At 46.4% G+C, this 22,126-nt stretch overlaps 1 protein-coding gene across 1 annotated transcript in view; it reads right to left on the reverse strand.

Moving 5' to 3' along the window:
- LOC146335435 (ATP-dependent RNA helicase DDX19B) overlaps positions 1 to 21,514 on the reverse strand; it is a 55,862-nt gene extending 34,348 nt beyond the window's left edge. The window contains exons 1-3 of the mRNA XM_084821787.1: positions 21,434 to 21,514; positions 4,570 to 4,618; positions 2,669 to 2,722 (exon numbers count right to left, since the gene is read on the reverse strand). Coding sequence (XP_084677913.1) covers positions 2,669 to 2,722; positions 4,570 to 4,618; positions 21,434 to 21,490 — 160 coding nt within the window. The 5' untranslated portion in view covers positions 21,491 to 21,514. The remainder of the gene's footprint in view (positions 1 to 2,668; positions 2,723 to 4,569; positions 4,619 to 21,433) is intronic.
- Between the last annotated feature and the right edge of the window lie 612 nt (positions 21,515 to 22,126).

A 22,126-nucleotide genomic window follows, 5' to 3' on the forward strand; every position in this document is an offset into this window, starting at 1 on the left:
ACAGGAGATGCCAGGGATGGAATGGCGGACCTTCTGCTCGCAAAGCAAGTGCTCTCCCACTGAGCTCAGGGCCCTCCCTGACAGGTGGGGGCCCTCCCCATCACTTGGTACCCGACCCGCTTTTAACAGGAGATGCCAGGGATGGAATGGCGGACCTTCTGCTCGCAAAGCAAGTGCTCTCCCACTGAGCTCAGGGCCCTCCCTGACAGGTGGGGTCCCTCCCCATCACTTGGTACCCGACCCGCTTTTAACAGGAGATGCCAGGGATGGAATGGCGGACCTTCTGCTCGCAAAGCAAGTGCTCTCCCACTGAGCTCAGGGCCCTCCCTGACAGGTGGGGTCCCTCCCCATCACTTGGTACCCGACCCGCTTTTAACAGGAGATGCCAGGGATGGAATGGCGGACCTTCTGCTCGCAAAGCAAGTGCTCTCCCACTGAGCTCAGGGCCCTCCCTGACAGGTGGGGGCCCTCCCCATCACTTGGTACCCGACCCGCTTTAACAGGAGATGCCAGGGATGGAATGGCGGACCTTCTGCTCGCAAAGCAAGTGCTCTCCCACTGAGCTCAGGGCCCTCCCTGACAGGTGGGGGCCCTCCCCATCACTTGGTACCCGACCCGCTTTTAACAGGAGATGCCAGGGATGGAATGGCGGACCTTCTGCTCGCAAAGCAAGTGCTCTCCCACTGAGCTCAGGGCCCTCCCTGACAGGTGGGGGCCCTCCCCATCACTTGGTACCCGACCCGCTTTTAACAGGAGATGCCAGGGATGGAATGGCGGACCTTCTGCTCGCAAAGCAAGTGCTCTCCCACTGAGCTCAGGGCCCTCCCTGACAGGTGGGGGCCCTCCCCATCACTTGGTACCCGACCCGCTTTTAACAGGAGATGCCAGGGATGGAATGGCGGACCTTCTGCTCGCAAAGCAAGTGCTCTCCCACTGAGCTCAGGGCCCTCCCTGACAGGTGGGGTCCCTCCCCATCACTTGGTACCCGACCCGCTTTTAACAGGAGATGCCAGGGATGGAATGGCGGACCTTCTGCTCGCAAAGCAAGTGCTCTCCCACTGAGCTCAGGGCCCTCCCTGACAGGTGGGGTCCCTCCCCATCACTTGGTACCCGACCCGCTTTTAACAGGAGATGCCAGGGATGGAATGGTGGACCTTCTGCTCGCAAAGCAAGTGCTCTCCCACTGAGCTCAGGGCCCTCCCTGACAGGTGGGGGCCCTCCCCATCACTTGGTACCCGACCCGCTTTTAACAGGAGATGCCAGGGATGGAATGGTGGACCTTCTGCTCGCAAAGCAAGTGCTCTCCCACTGAGCTCAGGGCCCTCCCTGACAGGTGGGGTCCCTCCCCATCACTTGGTACCCGACCCGCTTTTAACAGGAGATGCCAGGGATGGAATGGCGGACCTTCTGCTCGCAAAGCAAGTGCTCTCCCACTGAGCTCAGGGCCCTCCCTGACAGGTGGGGTCCCTCCCCATCACTTGGTACCCGACCCGCTTTTAACAGGAGATGCCAGGGATGGAATGGCGGACCTTCTGCTCGCAAAGCAAGTGCTCTCCCACTGAGCTCAGGGCCCTCCCTGACAGGTGAGGGCCCTCCCCATCACTTGGTACCCGACCCGCTTTTAACAGGAGATGCCAGGGATGGAATGGCGGACCTTCTGCTCGCAAAGCAAGTGCTCTCCCACTGAGCTCAGGGCCCTCCCTGACAGGTGGGGTCCCTCCCCATCACTTGGTACCCGACCCGCTTTTAACAGGAGATGCCAGGGATGGAATGGTGGACCTTCTGAGCTCAGGGCCCTCCCTGACAGGCACCTGCCATTCCAAGTCAGACCATCGGTTGATCCTGCTCTGCATCGACTAGTCCAGCAGCAGCTCTCAAAGGCTGACGGAAGGATTTCCCAACCTTGCTACCAGAGATCCTTAAACTCAGGGCTGGGCAAGTTGTGGCCCTCCAAATGTTTCGGCTTACACTTCCCATGATCCCTAACCACTGGCTATGGCTGATGGGAATTGTATTTATTTGTGATATTTATATACAACTATATTTACAAACTGGTAAATATAATAAAATCCTTAAGCAGTTCACAAATAAATATTAAATTCACATCTAACACACAGTATTAAAAACACAGCATTAAAAACCATTCCAATTACAATCGAAGCGATACAAGGAGCAGGAAGATGGAGCAGCACGAGTCATTTCATCACAGCCCAGGGAAAGCCTGGGTGAACAAGGGGGCTTTCAGGAAGGGTTTGAATGATGCCACATTTTCTGCCTCCCAAACGGCACGAGGGAGGGTTTTCCACAGTGGGGGTGCCACTACCGAGAAGGCCTACCGCTGGGTACTGCATGGCGACGTTCCATTAGTTTCGGAATGACCAGCAAGGCCTCCTCTGATGATGTGGGTATGTAGAAGGGAAGGCGGTCTGCTACCTCTCCAGGTCCCAAGTTGTTTAGGGCTTTGTATGACAATAACATAACCTTGTACATGGATTGTTAGCTAATTGTAGGCCAAAATCCTTGGAGGGCCACAAGTTTCTCAGCCCTGCGTTAACTGGAGACGAAGGGGACTGGGCCAGAGACTCTGTACATGCCAGGCACATGTTTTACCACTGCATTATTCCCCCCGCCCCGTTCCCCTCCCCTCTCCAGACCCCAAGCGGCTTACCTTTCTCCTCCTCTTCAGTCTTCTCTGCATTGTCATCTGTCTTGACAACAGCCCCTACGTTTGGACAAAGCAGTTGTTACCGCGCAGTCAGACTGAATGGGACGGGCTTCCTTCATGGGACAATGGAGTTCTGCTCTGCAAAGGATGCTCACTCTACCTGCGCTGAGCACCCCGCGCTGTGCGACCGAGCCACCCAGTCAAGGAGTTCAGCTGTGCAACGGTACTAGGTTCTCCACGTGTCTATGCAGGCCGCGTACTCACGAACCTCTAATTCAAGGGTGTCCAAGTCCGATTTCTCACAACCATTGATTAGAGTGAGAACGTTGCAGTCAGGAAGGAACCAAAACCTCCTACGACATGCTGTTGCTGACCTTAAAACCGCCACACTTCCAAGTTCCCACGGGAGGCTGAAGCAGCTACGTCACAGTCATAAACTTTTAAACTCTGTATGTTGTATTTTAATGTTTCAACTTCTGTAACCCACCCAGAGAGCTTCAGCTATGGGGCGGTATAGAAATGTTAATGATGATGATGTATCGCCCCAGCCGCGGGCATTGAACTCTTAGGTTAGAGGTGCCAAGATAGTGATAAATCGGATTCAGAGGTTTATTTACAAGGAGACTTCATTGAGTAACTTGCCATGCAATCGGGCCGCTCAGGACCGCCAACTGCTTGCAGCTGGACCCCACAGCTCCAACTGCAGCCAGCCTGGGGTCGGTTTAACACGTCGACCCCCCAATCCTCCTTCCCTTTGAATCTGAACATAGCAGCATTCTTTGGCACCCTGCTCACTGCGCCAACTGTGTTGCCCCTAACTCTTAGGTTAGAGGTGCCAAGACAGTGATAAATCCGATCCAGGTTTACTTACAAGGAGACTTTATTGAGTAGCTTACAGCACACAGGCGTACCCAATGGTTGCATCAGGCAGCTTCTCTGAACCACGAGCCATGGGGTCAAATGGGTTTTGCACCATACATGTCAGCAATAACGCAGCACGACACTAGCAAGCGCCCCTGGCGTTCGTTCCCAGCACAGGCTAGAAGTGTTTGGTTCTCCGCACAGCCACCTGCAGCTCAGCATAAACACACAGCTTCACTTCTCAGGCACGGCCTGATAAGGCTTTCTACTCATTAGTACGGAATGCACTGAGAAGGCTGTTATCGGCCCTTTGAATCATCTTCACATGCTCAGAGGCTTACTAGCAAGGGAATTGCACCAGTAATGAACTTAAGCAAAGTGTTATGGCTCTCTAGGCCCCTCTAACACTACAAATGACTTGGCTACGCTCCTGGGGCCAATACAAGAAAAAGCAAACTTGATGCTGCAGGACTCAGCAAGGACTGGGAGCAGCTCTCTTGCTGCAGAACTTGCTACAAAACTCCCACTTCAGGAGTTTGCTCTCTCCATCTTGCTATGTCAAATTTAACAGGCGTGGCTGCTAGTTGGGAGCGGGTCACACCCACGCCAATGGAACTTTGTATTCAGGGGCTGTCTTGCAAATAGACGTATTTCATGGCCTTTCTGCCCCACAATTACAATTTCTCTTCCTGTCACCTCTATGCCCACGAAGCAGCTTAGAACACCGCTTGCTGCATCTGCCAAAGTGGATTCTGGGCCACAACAGCTTATGGCCACAATACAGTTGTTAGTGGCTATGTACCACAGGACTCCTATTTTTGTACCTTACTAAGCCAACTGCTCAGAACCCCTTGTACTGTGTACAAGTCCTGCCTTGTACTTAGGAGGCTAAAATCCTAGCTGTAAGGTAGGCACAGTGTCAGCAGCATCACCGTTCGCTGTGGGTGCCAACTCACAAGAGCAGAAAACAGGAAAGAGATTTGGAAGCAGGAGTGACAGTAACCGATGGTCGGATCAACCCAGGACATCGTGGCTACACTCACCATTGGAGGCCGGCTTGAGTTTCTCCTCCTTCAGATGCAAGGTGCTTAACTAAACAAAACAGAAGGGGAAGTGGAGAAATAGTCACCCAAACATGACAACTACTAAAGCTTCTTCATATTATGCATTTTACATAAATGAAAAAAGTTAGCTTTGCTTAGAGCTTTTCAAGCATTCATAATCTACTTTACTTGCTTCTTTAAATATTTTAACCGTTTGCCTATCCTTATAGACCCACAAAGCAGCTACCAAATATTAATAAATGCATTACAAACAGAACACCAATCAGCAAACTCAAAAAAAAGTAGGAGCAAAAGAATCGAACAAAGCCACTTGCTATCCCAGCCCAAAGCGGAGTGTCTTAACATGGCACCTGAAGGCAGAACAAGCACAGACAGGATTTTCTAAACAAAGAACACCTTTGTTCAGTGAAGGGAGCACCTCCGCTGAGATGGCCTGGTTCTACGCATCCACCTGCCATACCTCAATCGGTGGTGGAATACAAAGAATGCCCTTCAGTAAAGATCTAAGTATACAAGCACATCCGTACACTCTTACAGAAGTCTAATAAGATATGCCAGTTGGGGGAGAGATCTGAGGTTGAGCAAAAATGGTCTGTCTAATGCAGGGGTGAGCAAACCTTTTTCTGTCAGGGTTAACTGTCAGGGACCATAAGTCAGCGGCGAGCAGGGCCAGAGATAAAAGTAGGTTAGTCGCCCCTTTCTTTTTCTGTCACCCCCTTTTCTTTCTCTTCCTCTTTCTTCTTGCAAAGCGGGCTGCCGGTGACAGGACGGATTGCTCTTGCCAGAGGCTTGACCTGCTTGCACGCAGAGGGCTTTTGAAATCAGGCTGAGTGACAATGGTTGCCCACCCCTGGTCTAACGCCAGCAACGGTGGTTGGGATGCATATGAGATTTGAGCTCAGGGCTTCCTAGCCGACAACCAGATCCTTACTACACTCGCTCTTGGAATTACAGTTATAAAACAAATGAAGGCGGCAAACCCCACAGCAGCCCAAAGGGGACTGAGTGATAGTGGGTAGCCATGGAATGTTGACTGGAAAAGAAAAACAGAAAACGGGTCGGGAGGATGGAGTGGAATTGCAGTGATGGGAGTTGTAGTCCAACACATCTGGAGAGCACCAGGTTGAGGAAGGCTGCTGCAGGGTTACAGCCTATGGTACCCTTCCCCAACCTGGGACACCCCAGATGTATTGGACTACAATTCCCAGCATGCCCCAGCCAGCTATGCTGGGGCATGCTGGGAATTGTAGTCCAATACATCTGGAAGGCATCATGTTGGGGATGGTTGCCCTAAGATATCCTGGAGGAGGGCACTGCTGTTAGGCAGCGAAGACAAACTGCAACACTTGGTTGAAGGTTACACTTGCCTTCTTGATATTCTTTAAAAACACACACACTGTGTTTTTAAAGTCCTTTAATGTATTTATGCATATCTGGCACCAGTATAAGCATCTGAGAGAGGAGGTGGGGGGGAAAAGGCTGTTAAAATGTTGTCAAACCCAGCCTTAGAACGGAAAGATGCCTTTGTCTCTGGAATGCATAAGCCAATGTGACCTTGCATTTACAGGCTCGCAGAATGGGATTCTCACCACAGAACCTGAGTTTTGAGTTACTGATGCTTACTTTCGGTCAAGCAGAGGACAGATGTATTGCTGAGTCTGAACTTGGGCAGATTCCCTGCCCCGGGGCTAAAATGCTGACTAACGGAGCGGGCATCCAGGAAACTATGCCTAAATAAAGTACAGAATGACATTCAAGTTCTTGGTTACATCACCGCCCTTTGGGAATCTGATATATATAAGAAAGGATACATGTGGAGAACAACTTTAGATTGGCAAGGTAGTGCTTTTCCACACACAACATATTTATAACAAAAGATACAGCGACCCTGGCATTATTCTATTTAAAGTAATTTTATCCCATTTTTCAGCAGAAAAGGCTATGAGAGTAGTAGCTTCATAGGAGCACACCACCACCGTCAAGAAGTATAACGAATAATTAATATATTATTTTCAGCAGCAGCATCGGACATCACCTCAAGGGCTTATTCAGCGAATCCAAAAATACACCAAACTAACGAATAACAGTAACAATAATAATACTTAACATTTCTGTTAAGCATTTTCAAGTGCTCAAAGCATTATCAAGTTGTTATCCTATCCATTTACAAGAACCCTATCAGAGAAGTCATTATTATTATCTCCCATTTTGCAGATTGCAGGGGGGGCAGTGAGGAGAACACCCTGAGAATGAGAGGGAAAGAAAGAGACAGACAGACAGAGAATGCACACAATGGTTAACAAGAGTTCTAGAGAATCCTGGCTTACCATGAATGCGCTGAGTGCACAAAGCCCACGCTTGGTTCTTCCTGCTACCAGGAGCAGCTAAATTAACTAGAAACTGAACACTTGGGGGGCGGAGGGGGATGTTCTCCAAACTTGGGAGGGAGGCTTGCTTGCTGCGCCCCTTACAAACCAGGATCGCAAACTGGGGTTTGTTCTTGGTTTACAAATCCTGGCTTGTTTGGGAGCAGCAAGCCAGGAGTTCCAGTCTGGAAGACGTGCTAACCTTTCATTTTCTGGTTACTTTAGCTGCTCCCGCTGGCAGAAGCAGCCAAGTGGGAGTGAAGGAGCTACCAGCACATACGCACCAGCACATAGCTCATTCACAGTAAGCCAGGATGCTCCAGAAGTCTGGCTTACCGACGTGTGCGATGGCGGCCAGTGGCTTGCCAAAGGCTACCAAGTGTCAGGGTGGACACTGAGCCCATAGAACCTCAGAGCAGTTCGGATTCTGAGGAGGAACAGCCGTGCGTGGGAGAGGAGTGCGCTCATCCCTCCCAGGCGCCGCAGCTGGCAGAGATTCCTCCTGCTGGCATTCCAGACATAGAGAGCGGTCCTGGGAGTGAAAGAACGTGGGAGGAGGGCTGGCTGGATGCTCGACACAGACGCAAAGAGCGACGAGCTATGGAGGGCGCGGAAAGGAGGCGTAGCGCCCGTTTGGCGTGCGAGCAATGGTCGCGTCCAGAGGACCCAAGGGAAAAGGGGAGGGACTCTCCCTAGCCCATAAGTTCAGGGTCTGCAAGTGATTCTCCTTCAAACGGGGACCAACTGTTTCCAATCCGGGGCATAGGTTACTCTGCTGTTCATAGCTTAGTCGCTGGTGATAGAGTTATTAAGTTGTAAAAGGAATAAAGCCTTGAAAAGAATCCTTTGTCTGTGTCTGGAGTTGGCTACTAGAGTAGACTGAAAGAGGCCGGCTAGGGCCCCCTGAACCAAGTGAGATCATGGCAGAGGCGAGATTCCTTTCGATACTCTAGCTCTCCCCAGCTTCCTAGAACGTTATGACCTGGAAACAGTTCACGAGACTCAGTAGTATAACAGCTATAGAAGAAAAGAGAACATGGAAATGGTGGGGAGGAAGGAGGACAAGCTGGTTTTACAGGCCATATAAGAAGACAACATTATTTGAAAGCCCATCACGTGATGGAATAGTTGTGCAAGGTTTTGCTACAGAAAATAGCAAAGGTAATGGGAGCTACCGAAGCAAAGGTAGCTAGGGAGGTGGTGGGCGCTCCCGCACTGGAGCCATTCAAGATGAAGGTGGACAGCCACTTGTCAGGGATGCTTTGACTTGGGTTCCAGCACTGAGCAGGGGGTTGGACTCGATGGTCTTATAGGCCCCTTCCAACCCTACTCTTCTACGAAATATAAATGAAGTATTAAGAGCTTTGCCCAACTGAAAAGGACAAAACCAGGTGGAGCAAAGCAGAGAGAAAGCAGACTCAACTGCTTGACATTCATTACTGGATTGTTTTCGGTACCCCTCACTGAGTATGATGTTCCTCAAAAGGGAACGTGAAAAAAAACACCACAACTTCAGTTCATATGTCATCAGGGCCTAAGCATAGAGTGGGGAGGGAATCCTGGAGATTCACTGGGATGGGGAAGCAATTCGGGGGGGGGGGGGGCAGCTGAGGCTACAACCCAATTAACATGGGGGCGGGGAGATGTGGCTAAACTGAAGATCATGCTTGAGGATATTTATGGAAACGTATTTCCTCGTATCTATGCACGGTATGTCCAGATCTTGTGAGAGTCGCTGGAGCCGATCAGAAGCAGTGTTAGAGCAGAACAAGCCCCATTCTGAACAGGGCGTTGCTGGCCCCAGGCCCTTTGACAAACCCTATGGACATGTGAATCTACCACAGTTTTCCACTGCAATGAATGCGCTGGGAGACCTTTGCCTAGCCACCCTCTCTTAGCCTCAGCCCTCTTTAATCTGCAGACAATACTATAGATCCACCTTGCAGGGTTGTTGCAATCTTCATGTACAAGATTAAGTACGTGAGGTATTTTGAGGGCATGCGATCAATGCTAGTATTATTTAAAGGAACATAGGAGGCTGCCTCATACTAAGTCAAACCATCTAGCCCAGTGTTGACAACCCTGACTGGCAGCAATGGCTCTCCAGGGCTTTAGGCAAGATTCTTTCCAAGGCCAGCCTGGAGATACCAAGGATTGAACGTGGTGCCCTCTGCATGCAAAGCAAGGGCTCTACCACTAAGCTATGGCCCCTTCTACAACACCATCAGTGTACATGGCAACTTACAGAGTTAAATGAGCAGTATCAACAAGTCCCTGCCCCACAAGAGCTTACTATCTAAAATAGACACTGGGGAAAACAGAGGCGGGAAGAGGAAGCAAACTGGCCTGGGGGGAAGCCCCACTGATGTTAATAAGACCTACTTCAGAACAGACGTACATGCACTATACCAGAGTTATATTCACATTTCTTCAAGGAATAGCTAAAACAGATCAAGTCAGCTGCCCATGAAGAATGGCCTTACATCAAGAAACTTTATTCACGGTGCACCTCAGAGGTCTCTTCTCTCTCTCTCAGATGCCTCGACTCTTCTTTGGTCTGTCCCTAGTGATGTGAATTCTCCGGAAGCTTCTGAATTGGAACATTTTCCCAAAAATGTCCCATGCATCTAGACTAAGCTGCTGATATATCATTAAACCATAGCAGATACCTGGCCTACAACATTCATTCTCTCCAGCAGGCAATCTCCGCTCACACACCCCATTCTTCCTTCTCCCACAAGACCAAGGGAAACACTTTCTTCCTTCACTTCTCCAACAGACACTCACAATCATACGAATAATATCAATAGCGATAAATTCTACTTTAAGGAAAACTGCCCCAACCACCCTTTCCCAATCCTACCAATCTCAAAAACGCTCCCACCATCATTCCAATGGACACCAATCATCCCAGCACCCACTATTTTAGGGAAGTCGGCCACTGCCCCCCGCCCCCCAGTCTACAAGTCTCAGAAAAATGCTTTCTCCCGCCTCTTCCTAATAATAATAGGGATATTAATAATGCTAAGAGGGATACTAATAATGCTAATAGCCAGTGTGGTGAAGTGATTAGAGGGTTGAATTAGGACTCGGGGGACTTGGGTTCAAATCCCTACTCCCCAAGCGACCATGGGTCAGTCATCACCTTTCAGCCTAAGCTACCTGACAGGGTTGTTGTGTAGATAAAATGGGAGGGGGAACAACAACAACAACAACACACCGCCTCAGAGAACGGTGGGATATAAAATATAACCAAGGAGCATGTGAGGCAAGGATGGAACACACGAGCCCAAGGATTCCTCCAAGCTCCCCAACATAACTCCAAACCCTCCGTTCTCCTTCCTCGGCATGTCCTATTCAGACTGTAAGCCCAAGGGTAGTATGGTGCAGTGGTTATAGAGTGTTTGGACTAGGACTGGAGAGACCCAGGTTCAAATCTCCACTTGGCCACGGCGCAAACTAGTTGATCTTGCATCAGTCACCATCTGTCAGCCTTACCTACCTCACAGGGCTGTTGTGAAGATTAAATGGGGGAGGGGGAATATATACTCTCCCTTAAACTCCATGGGGGAAAGGGGGAATCTATATGTGTACGCGCGTATTTTTGTGAACTGCCCAGAGAGCTTTGGGTATTGGTCAGTACAGAAATGTAATTAATAAAACAAACAGATATGTATATAGAGAGGTTGGTGTAAAGCAGACCAACAGGGAAGCAACAAGGAAGTTCTGGATCTATTGTGGATGAAGTCTTAAGGTAAAATGTATAAGAAAGATAGAAAGACTAAAAACAGGGTATTTTTAAAAATATAGTTTGAGCCAAACATTTTGGCTTCTGCCCTCATCAGTAACTGTGCTGTTAAATGGGTATCAGGAGTAGCAGTTTGGAATGCCAAGAGATGAAAGTTCCTTAGGAGAAAAAACAGACGTACGAGTGGCATAATGCTTACCAATTGTCCTCTAGATTGAGGCCATCTGGACTAAGTTCTGAGTCCACAGATCCATGCATTTTTATGACTTGAAAAAAGGGAAAATGTCTGGATCTACAGACTCAGAACTCTTAGTCCAGATGGCCTTAATCTGGAGGACAATTGGTAGGCATTACACCAATCATAGCTCTGGTTTTTATTCTCCTAAGGAACTTTCATCTCCATGCATTCCAAACTGCTACTCCTGATCCCCACTTAACAGCACAGCTACTGATGAGGGCAGAAGTCGAAACGTTTAGCTTAAAATATGAATTTTTAATACTCTGTTGTTAGTCTTTCTATCTTTGTGTGTGTGTGTGGGGGGGTGTCTCCAGGCCGCCCCCCAATCCATATTTATATACAGATATATTTATAGAGCGCGATATAGATTTTTTCTTGTTCTCAGAGTCAGCTGGGGCAGTGAAGGTGCTAGACCGGTGCCTGGAGGCTTTAAAAGGCTGGATGAGAGCCAATAAACTGAAGCTGAATCCTGACAAGATGGAAGCTCTGTGGATTGATGGTTCCAGAGTCTGTGAATTGGATAAGTGGCCTGTCCTGGGTGGGGGTGCACTCCCGCTAAAGGAGCAGGTGCGTAGCTTGGGGGTACGCCTAGATCCATTTCTGTCACTGGACCCCCAGGTGGACTCCGTGGCCCGGAGTACTTGGGGCCAGCTTCGGCTGATCCGCCAGCTATGGCCTTTCCTGGATGGGGATAACCTAGCCACAGTAGTACACACGCTGGTAACTTTCTGACTAGACTACTGCAATGCACTTTACATGGGGCTGCCCTTGAAGATGACTTGGAAGTTGCAGCTAGTGCAAAACGCAGCAGCTAGACTGCTGATGGGAACATCTCACAAAAATCACGCAACACCAGTCTTAAAGGAACTGCACTGGCTGCTGATACACTGCCGGTCAGACTTCAAGGTGCTAGCAATGACATTTAAGGCCCTAAGCAGTTTGGGACCTCGATATTTGAGGGAGCACCTCCCCCTATATATGCCTGACCAAGGTTTGAAATCTGTTGGAGGAGCACTCCTCTGCATCCCACCAGTGCGAGACATACATTATGGTGTGACGTGGGAGAGGGACTTCTCAGCTGTGGCACTCCGGTTATGGAATGCCCTCCCCTTGGAAGCCCGATTGACACAGACATTGGTTTCATTTCAGCGCCAAGTTAAAACATGGCTTTTTATCAAAGCCTTTGAGGGCTATATGCATTCTCTAAAGTAGCACACTGTTTTAACTGTTTTATTGTTTTACATTTTAAATTGGTATTAGCTTGCTTCATGGTTTAATACTTTTTTAGCTGTTTAAGAGAGCAATCCTATTGGTGCTAGAGAGTGGTTAGATGGCCACAGGATCGGTCAGTTCCTGGAGAATCCCCTCCCCACCCGCTCCCCCTCATAGGCAACGCTGATTGGCCCTGCGCTCCATGCTCATAAGAGCAGCAAGGCAAAAGGAGGCGTTGCTGGGGTGGGCCAAGGAGTGCAGAGGTGCCGGTACATTTCCTATGTGCTGTCCAGCCTCCCCACCCCACGCTCTGATGTCCCGTGGTTAGACAGCCAAAATCGGCCATCTAGCCACGAATGCAGGGCAGCTGGAGCACAGGAGAGACGATCCCCTCCGGGCTGCTCCCGCTGTGCATTGGATAGGCCGTCGCCTCTGAGTTCCCATAGGATTGCTCCCTAAATTATTTATTGTTTTATTCTCACATTGATTATAGCTGTACGCCACCCTGATATCTTAATGTTATATGGTGGGATATAACTATTTTAAACAAACAAACAAACAAACAAAATATCTCTCTCAACCAGGACACCCCCCAATATTTATATATATATTGAGAGAGAGAGAGAGAAAGAGAGAGACAGAGAGATATCACAGAACCCCCCTCCATATTTATATATAGATATATTTATAGACAGAGATATCACAGAATCCTAGAATGGTAGGGTTGGAAGGGGCCTATAAGACCATCGAGTCCAACCCCCTGCTCAGTGCAGGAATCCAAGTCAGAGCATCCCTGACAGGTGGCTGTCCAGAATCATCTTGAATGCCTCTAGTGTGGGAGAGCCCACCACCTCCCTAGGGAATAGGTTCTATTGTTGCATTGCTCTGACATTCAGGAAGTTTTCCTGATGTTCAGCTGGAATCTGGCTTCCTGTCACTTGAGCCCATGATTCCATGTCCTGCACTCTGGGATGATCGAGAAGAGATCCTGGCCTTCCTCTCTGTGACAAACTTTCAAGTACTTGAACAGCATTATCCTATCTCCCCTCAGTCTCCTCTTCTCAAGGCTAAACATGCCCAGTTCTTTCAGTCTCTCTTCATAGGGCTTTGTTTCCAGTCCCCTGATCATCTTCGTTGCCCGCCTCCGAACCCTCTCCACTTTGTCTGCATCCTTCTTCAAGTGTGGTGCCCAGAACTGGACACAGTACTCAAGATGACGCCTAACCAGTGTTGAGTAGAGGGGAACTAGTACTTCATGTGATTTGGAAGCCATACTTCTATTAATGCAGCCCAGAAGAGCATTTGCCTTTTTTGCAGCCACATCACATTGTTGGGCTCCTATTCAGCTTGTGATCTACAACAATTCCAAGATCCTTCTCACTTGTAGTATTGTTGAGCGAAGTATCCCCCATCTCCTAACTGTGCTTTTGGTTTCCTTTTCCTAGGTGCAGAACTTGGCATTTATCCCTATTAAATTTCACTCTACTGTTTTCAGCCCAGCCCTCCAGCTTATCAAGATCACTTTGAATTTTGTTTCTGTCTTCCAGGGTATTAGCTATCCTGCCCAATTTAGATCTCTGCCTCACAGGACCCCCTCCATATTTATATATAGATATATTGAGTGAGAGAGAGAGAGAGAGAGAGAGAGAGAGATTCTCACAGGACCCCTCAAGACCCCCTCCATAAATATATACAGGCATATTTATATAGTGATATATATAGATATCTCTCTCACACAGGACCCCCCTCCATGTTTATATACAGATATAGATATCTCTCTCACACAGGACCCCCCTCCATGTTTATATACAGATATAGATATCTCTCTCACACAGAACCCTCCCATATTTAGATACAGATATATCTCACAGGACCCCCCCTCCATATTTATATGCAGACATATTTATATCGTGAGATCTAGTTATATAGATATAGATATCTCTCACACAGGACCCCCCCTCCATGTTTATATATAGATATATTTATATAGTGAGATATAGCTATATAAATATAGCATTTATATATAGCATTTTATATATAGCATTTATATAGTTATATAGTTATATAGCTATATAGCATTTTAGCTTTCTAAACTTTTAGCTTTGTTGTTTTAAATTTGTATTTTAAACTCCTGCACTGCTGCTAGGTTTTATTGTGGTTGTATTGTTATATTGTGGTCTTAATGTTCTAATATTTTAAATTGTTTTATTGTGTGCTGTTTGGTTTTAATATTTGTGAACCGCCCAGACAGCTTCGGCTATTGGGCGGTATAGAAATGAAATAAAAAAATAAATACATCTGTCACACAGGACCCACCCTCCATATTTATATATATATAGATACACCTCATAGGACCCCCCCCCCCATATTTATATAGTGAGATCTAGATATATGGATCTAGATCTCTCTCTCACACAGGACCTTCCCTTCCATATTTAGATACAGGCATACAGTGAGATATAGATATAGATATCTCTCTCACAGGACCCCACTCCATGTTTACATATGGATATATTTATATAGTGAGATATAGCTATATAGATCTCTCTCTCTCTCACAGGACCCCCCTCCATATTTAGATATACCTCACAGAACCGCCCTCAATATTTATATAGTGAGAGGTAGATATATGGATCTAGATCTCTCTCTCACACAGGACCTTCCCTTCCATATTTAGATATAGGTATATAGCGAGATCTAGATATATAGATATAGGTATCTCTCTCATAGGATGCTGCTCCATGTTTATATATAGCTATATTTACATAGTGAGATATAGCTATATAGATCTCTCTCTCGATCTCTCTCTCACAGGACCCCCTCCATGTTTATATATGGATATATTTATATAGTGAGATATAGCTATAGATCTCTCTCTCTCTCTCGCTCTCTCATACACACACACACACACACGCAGGACCCACCTCCATATTTAGATATAGATATACCTCACAGGACCCCCCTCCATATTTATATAGTGAGATCTAGATATATGGATCTAGATCTCTCTCACACATAGGACCCCGTCCATATTTAGATATAGGTATATTTATATAGCGAGATCTAGATCTATAGATATAGGTATCTTTCTCATAGGATGCCGCTCCATGTTTATATATAGATATATTTATATAGTGAGATATACCTATATAGATCTCTCTGTCTCAATCTCTCTCTCACAGGACCCCCCTCCATATTTAGATATAGATATACCTCACAGGACCGCCCTCCATATTTATATAGTGAGAGCTAGATATATGGATCTAGATCTCTCTCTCACACAGGACCTTCCCTTCCATATTTAGATATAGGCATATAGTGAGATCTAGATACATACAGGTATCTCTCTCACAGGATGCCACTCCATGTTTATATATGGATATATTTATATAGTGAGATATAGCTATACAGATCTCTCTCTCTTGATCTCTCTCTCCCCCTCTCACAGGACCCCCCTCCATATTTATACAGTGAGAGCTAGATACATGGATCCAGATCTCTCTCACACAAAGGACCCCCGTCCATATTTAGATATAGGTATATTTATATAGCGAGATCTAGATATATAGATATAGATATCTCTCTCATAGGATGCCGCTCCATGTTTATATATGGATATATTTATATAGCGAGATACAGCTATACAGCTCTCTCTCTCTCTCTCTCTCCCCCCCTCTCACAGGACCCCCCTCCATATTTATACAGTGAGATCTAGATATATGGATGCAGATCTCTCTCACACACAGGACCCCCGTCCATATTTAGATATAGGTATATTTATATAGCGAGATCTAGATATATAGATATAGATATCTCTCTCACAGGATGCCGCTCCATGTTTATATATGGATATATTTATATAGTGAGATCTAGATATATAGATATAGATATCTCTATCATAGGATGCCGCTCCATGTTTATATATGGATATATTTATATAGCGAGATCTAGATATATAGATCTCTCTCTCTCTCCCTCTCTCATACACACACACACACACGCAGGACCCACCTCCATATTTAGATATAGATATACCTCACAGGACCCCCCTCCATATTTATATAGTGAGATCTAGATATATGGATGCAGATCTCTCTCACACATAGGACCCCCGTCCATATTTAGATATAGGTATATTTATATAGCGAGATCTAGATATATAGATATCTCTCTCATAGGATGCCGCTCCATGTTTATATATGGATATATTTATATAGTGAGATATAGCTATACAGATCACTCTCTCTCTCTCCCCCTCTCACAGGACCCCCCTCCATATTTATATAGTGAGAGCTAGATACATGGATCCAGATCTCTCTCACACACAGGACCCCCGTCCATATTTAGATATAGGTATATTTATATAACGAGATATAGATATAGGTATCTTTCTCATAGGATGCCGTTCCATGTTTATATATGGATATATTTATATAGTGAGATATAGCTATATAGATCTCTCTCTCTCGATCTCTCTCTCACAGGACCCCCCTCCATATTTTGATATAGATATACCTCACAGGACCGCCCTCCATATTTATATAGCGAGAGCTAGATATATGGATATAGGTATCTTTCTCACAGGATGCCGCTCCATGTTTATATATGGATATATTTATATAGTGAGATATAGCTATACAGATCTCTCTCTCTCTCTCTCCCCCCCCCTCTCACAGGACCCCCCTCCATATTTATATAGTGAGAGCTAGATACATGGATCCAGATCCCTCTCACACATAGGACCCCCGTCCATATTTAGATATAGGTATATTTATATAGCGAGATCTAGATATATAGATATAGATATCTCTCTCATAGGATGCCGCTCCATGTTTATATATGGATATATTTATATAGCGAGATACAGCTATACAGCTCTCTCTCTCTCTCTCTCTCCCCCCCTCTCACAGGACCCCCCTCCATATTTATACAGTGAGATCTAGATATATGGATGCAGATCTCTCTCACACACAGGACCCCCGTCCATATTTAGATATAGGTATATTTATATAGCGAGATCTAGATATATAGATATAGATATCTCTCTCACAGGATGCCGCTCCATGTTTATATATGGATATATTTATATAGTGAGATATAGCTATACAGATCTCTCTCTCTTGATCTCTCTCTCCCCCTCTCACAGGACCCCCCTCCATATTTATACAGTGAGAGCTAGATACATGGATCCAGATCTCTCTCACACACAGGACCCCCGTCCATATTTAGATATAGGTATATTTATATAGCGAGATATAGATATAGGTATCTTTCTCATAGGATGCCGTTCCATGTATATATATGGATATATTTATATAGTGAGATATAGCTATATAGATCTCTCTCTCTTGATCTCTCTCTCACAGGACCCCCCTCCATATTTTGATATAGATATAGCTCACAGGACCGCCCTCCATATTTATATAGTGAGAGCTAGATATATGGATATAGGTATCTTTCTCATAGGATGCCGCTCCATGTTTATATATGGATATATTTATATAGTGAGATATAGCTATACAGATCTCTCTCTCTTGATCTCTCTCTCTCTCTCCCCCCCTCTCACAGGACCCCCCTCCATATTTATATAGCGAGAGCTAGATACATGGATGCAGATCCCTCTCACACACAGGACCCCCGTCCATATTTAGATATAGGTATATTTATATAGCGAGATCTAGATATATAGAGATAGATATCTCTCTCATAGGATGCCGCTCCATGTTTATATATGGATATATTTATATAGTGAGATATAGCTATACAGATCACTCTCTCTCTCTCCCCCTCTCACAGGACCCCCCTCCATATTTATATAGTGAGATCTAGATATATGGATGCAGATCTCTCTCACACACAGGACCCCCGTCCATATTTAGATATAGGTATATTTATATAACGAGATATAGATATAGGTATCTTTCTCATAGGATGCCGTTCCATGTTTATATATGGATATATTTATATAGTGAGATATAGCTATACAGATCACTCTCTCTCTCTCCCCCTCTCACAGGACCCCCCTCCATATTTATACAGTGAGAGCTAGATACATGGATCCAGATCTCTCTCACACACAGGACCCCCGTCCATATTTAGATATAGGTATATTTATATAGCGAGATATAGATATAGGTATCTTTCTCATAGGATGCCGTTCCATGTATATATATGGATATATTTATATAGTGAGATATAGCTATATAGATCTCTCTCTCTTGATCTCTCTCTCACAGGACCCCCCTCCATATTTTGATATAGATATAGCTCACAGGACCGCCCTCCATATTTATATAGTGAGAGCTAGATATATGGATATAGGTATCTTTCTCATAGGATGCCGCTCCATGTTTATATATGGATATATTTATATAGTGAGATATAGCTATACAGATCTCTCTCTCTTGATCTCTCTCTCTCTCTCCCCCCCTCTCACAGGACCCCCCTCCATATTTATATAGCGAGAGCTAGATACATGGACGCAGATCCCTCTCACACACAGGACCCCCGTCCATATTTAGATATAGGTATATTTATATAGCGAGATCTAGATATATAGAGATAGATATCTCTCTCATAGGATGCCGCTCCATGTTTATATATGGATATATTTATATAGTGAGATATAGCTATACAGATCACTCTCTCTCTCTCCCCCTCTCACAGGACCCCCCTCCATATTTATATAGTGAGATCTAGATATATGGATGCAGATCTCTCTCACACACAGGACCCCCGTCCATATTTAGATATAGGTATATTTATATAACGAGATATAGATATAGGTATCTTTCTCATAGGATGCCGTTCCATGTTTATATATGGATATATTTATATAGTGAGATATAGCTATACAGATCACTCTCTCTCTCTCCCCCTCTCACAGGACCCCCCTCCATATTTACATAGTGAGAGCTAGATACATGGATCCAGATCTCTCTCACACACAGGACCCCCGTCCATATTTAGATATAGGTATATTTATATAGCGAGATATAGATATAGGTATCTTTCTCATAGGATGCCGTTCCATGTATATATATGGATATATTTATATAGTGAGATATAGCTATATAGATCTCTCTCTCTTGATCTCTCTCTCACAGGACCCCCCTCCATATTTTGATATAGATATAGCTCACAGGACCGCCCTCCATATTTATATAGTGAGAGCTAGATATATGGATATAGGTATCTTTCTCACAGGATGCCGCTCCATGTTTATATATGGATATATTTATATAGTGAGATATAGCTATACAGATCTCTCTCTCTTGATCTCTCTCTCTCTCTCCCCCCCTCTCACAGGACCCCCCTCCATATTTATATAGCGAGAGCTAGATACATGGACGCAGATCCCTCTCACACACAGGACCCCCGTCCATATTTAGATATAGGTATATTTATATAGCGAGATCTAGATATATAGAGATAGATATCTCTCTCATAGGATGCCGCTCCATGTTTATATATGGATATATTTATATAGTGAGATATAGCTATACAGATCACTCTCTCTCTCTCCCCCTCTCACAGGACCCCCCTCCATATTTATATAGTGAGATCTAGATATATGGATGCAGATCTCTCTCACACACAGGACCCCCGTCCATATTTAGATATAGGTATATTTATATAACGAGATATAGATATAGGTATCTTTCTCATAGGATGCCGTTCCATGTTTATATATGGATATATTTATATAGTGAGATATAGCTATACAGATCACTCTCTCTCTCTCCCCCTCTCACAGGACCCCCCTCCATATTTACATAGTGAGAGCTAGATACATGGATCCAGATCTCTCTCACACACAGGACCCCCGTCCATATTTAGATATAGGTATATTTATATAGCGAGATATAGATATAGGTATCTTTCTCATAGGATGCCGTTCCATGTATATATATGGATATATTTATATAGTGAGATATAGCTATATAGATCTCTCTCTCTCGATCTCTCTCTCACAGGACCCCCCTCCATATTTTGATATAGATATAGCTCACAGGACCGCCCTCCATATTTATATAGTGAGAGCTAGATATATGGATATAGGTATCTTTCTCATAGGATGCCGCTCCATGTTTATATATGGATATATTTATATAGTGAGATATAGCTATACAGATCTCTCTCTCTTGATCTCTCTCTCTCTCTCCCCCCCTCTCACAGGACCCCCCTCCATATTTATATAGCGAGAGCTAGATACATGGACGCAGATCCCTCTCACACACAGGACCCCCGTCCATATTTAGATATAGGTATATTTATATAGCGAGATCTAGATATATAGAGATAGATATCTCTCTCATAGGATGCCGCTCCATGTTTATATATGGATATATTTATATAGTGAGATATAGCTATACAGATCACTCTCTCTCTCTCCCCCTCTCACAGGACCCCCCTCCATATTTACATAGTGAGAGCTAGATACATGGATCCAGATCTCTCTCACACACAGGACCCCCGTCCATATTTAGATATAGGTATATTTATATAGCGAGATATAGATATAGGTATCTTTCTCATAGGATGCCGTTCCATGTATATATATGGATATATTTATATAGTGAGATATAGCTATATAGATCTCTCTCTCTCGATCTCTCTCTCACAGGACCCCCCTCCATATTTTGATATAGATATAGCTCACAGGACCGCCCTCCATATTTATATAGTGAGAGCTAGATATATGGATATAGGTATCTTTCTCACAGGATGCCGCTCCATGTTTATATATGGATATATTTATATAGTGAGATATAGCTATACAGATCTCTCTCTCTCTCTCTCCCCCCCCCTCTCACAGGACCCCCCTCCATATTTATATAGTGAGAGCTAGATACATGGATCCAGATCCCTCTCACACATAGGACCCCCGTCCATATTTAGATATAGGTATATTTATATAGCGAGATCTAGATATATAGATATAGATATCTCTCTCATAGGATGCCGCTCCATGTTTATATATGGATATATTTATATAGCGAGATACAGCTATACAGCTCTCTCTCTCTCTCTCTCTCCCCCCCTCACAGGACCCCCCTCCATATTTATAGAGAGAGAGCTAGATACATGGATGCAGATCCCTCTCACACACAGGACCCCCCCCCCCATTTAGATCCAGGCACATTCAAGCGGCGAGGTCCAGGCGCAGGTGCCGATCTCTCCCCCACCTCGGTGCGTCGGTCCAGGCACCTCTCACGGGGCCCGCTGCCTATCCGGCCCCCTCCCCACCACACCCGGGGCCCCCCGCCGCCGCCTCACCGACTCCGCGGCCGCTTCCTGCTCGTCCACCGCCAGCGCCCAGGAGTCCGTCGCCATGCTCGCGCGCGGGGCCGGAAAGGGAAGTTCCGCGAGCCGCGGCGGCGCCGCCGGGGCGGGCTGCGCAGGCGCGCGAGGAAGAGGCGCCGGGCGGCGCGGCGCCTTGGAGCGTCCGGCCGGGGGACTCCGGCCGCGCCGCTGCCGTTCCGCGGCCGACGCGTTCCGGCCCCTTGGCCGCGGCTTGCCGCCGGGCTGCCTCGCTCCGCGAACGCGGGAGCCGCCGCCGCCGCCGCGCTTCGCCGCCCCTCCCGCCGCAGCCTTGCAGGCCGCCTCGCGCTTCCCCCGCGCAGGGTTATGTCCTGTAGTCCTGCCTCCCTGGCTGGCCTACAGGAAGCCTGATCTTCCAGATGTGTTGGACTACAGCTCCCATCATTCCCATCAGCTTGGGGAAGGCAGATGTAGACAGTTGCTGTCGATAGTCTCGCACACTGGGGAGCCAGCGTGGTGTAGCGGCGAGAGCGTTGGGCTGGGAGCCGGGAGATCCGGGTTCCAGTCCCCGCTCGGCCGTGGAAGCTCGCCGGGTGCCTCTGGGCCAGTCACAGGCTCTCAGCCCGGCCCGCCTCGCAGGGTTGTTGTTGCGAGGATAAAGCGGAGAGGAGGAGGGTAACGTACGCCGCCTTGGGTTCCTCGCAAGAG

Source organism: Heloderma suspectum, chromosome 15, assembly GCF_057233095.1.
Source record: "Heloderma suspectum isolate Gila_16-S chromosome 15, 16-S_ref, whole genome shotgun sequence".
In the NCBI taxonomy this organism is placed as follows: domain Eukaryota; kingdom Metazoa; phylum Chordata; class Lepidosauria; order Squamata; family Helodermatidae; genus Heloderma; species Heloderma suspectum.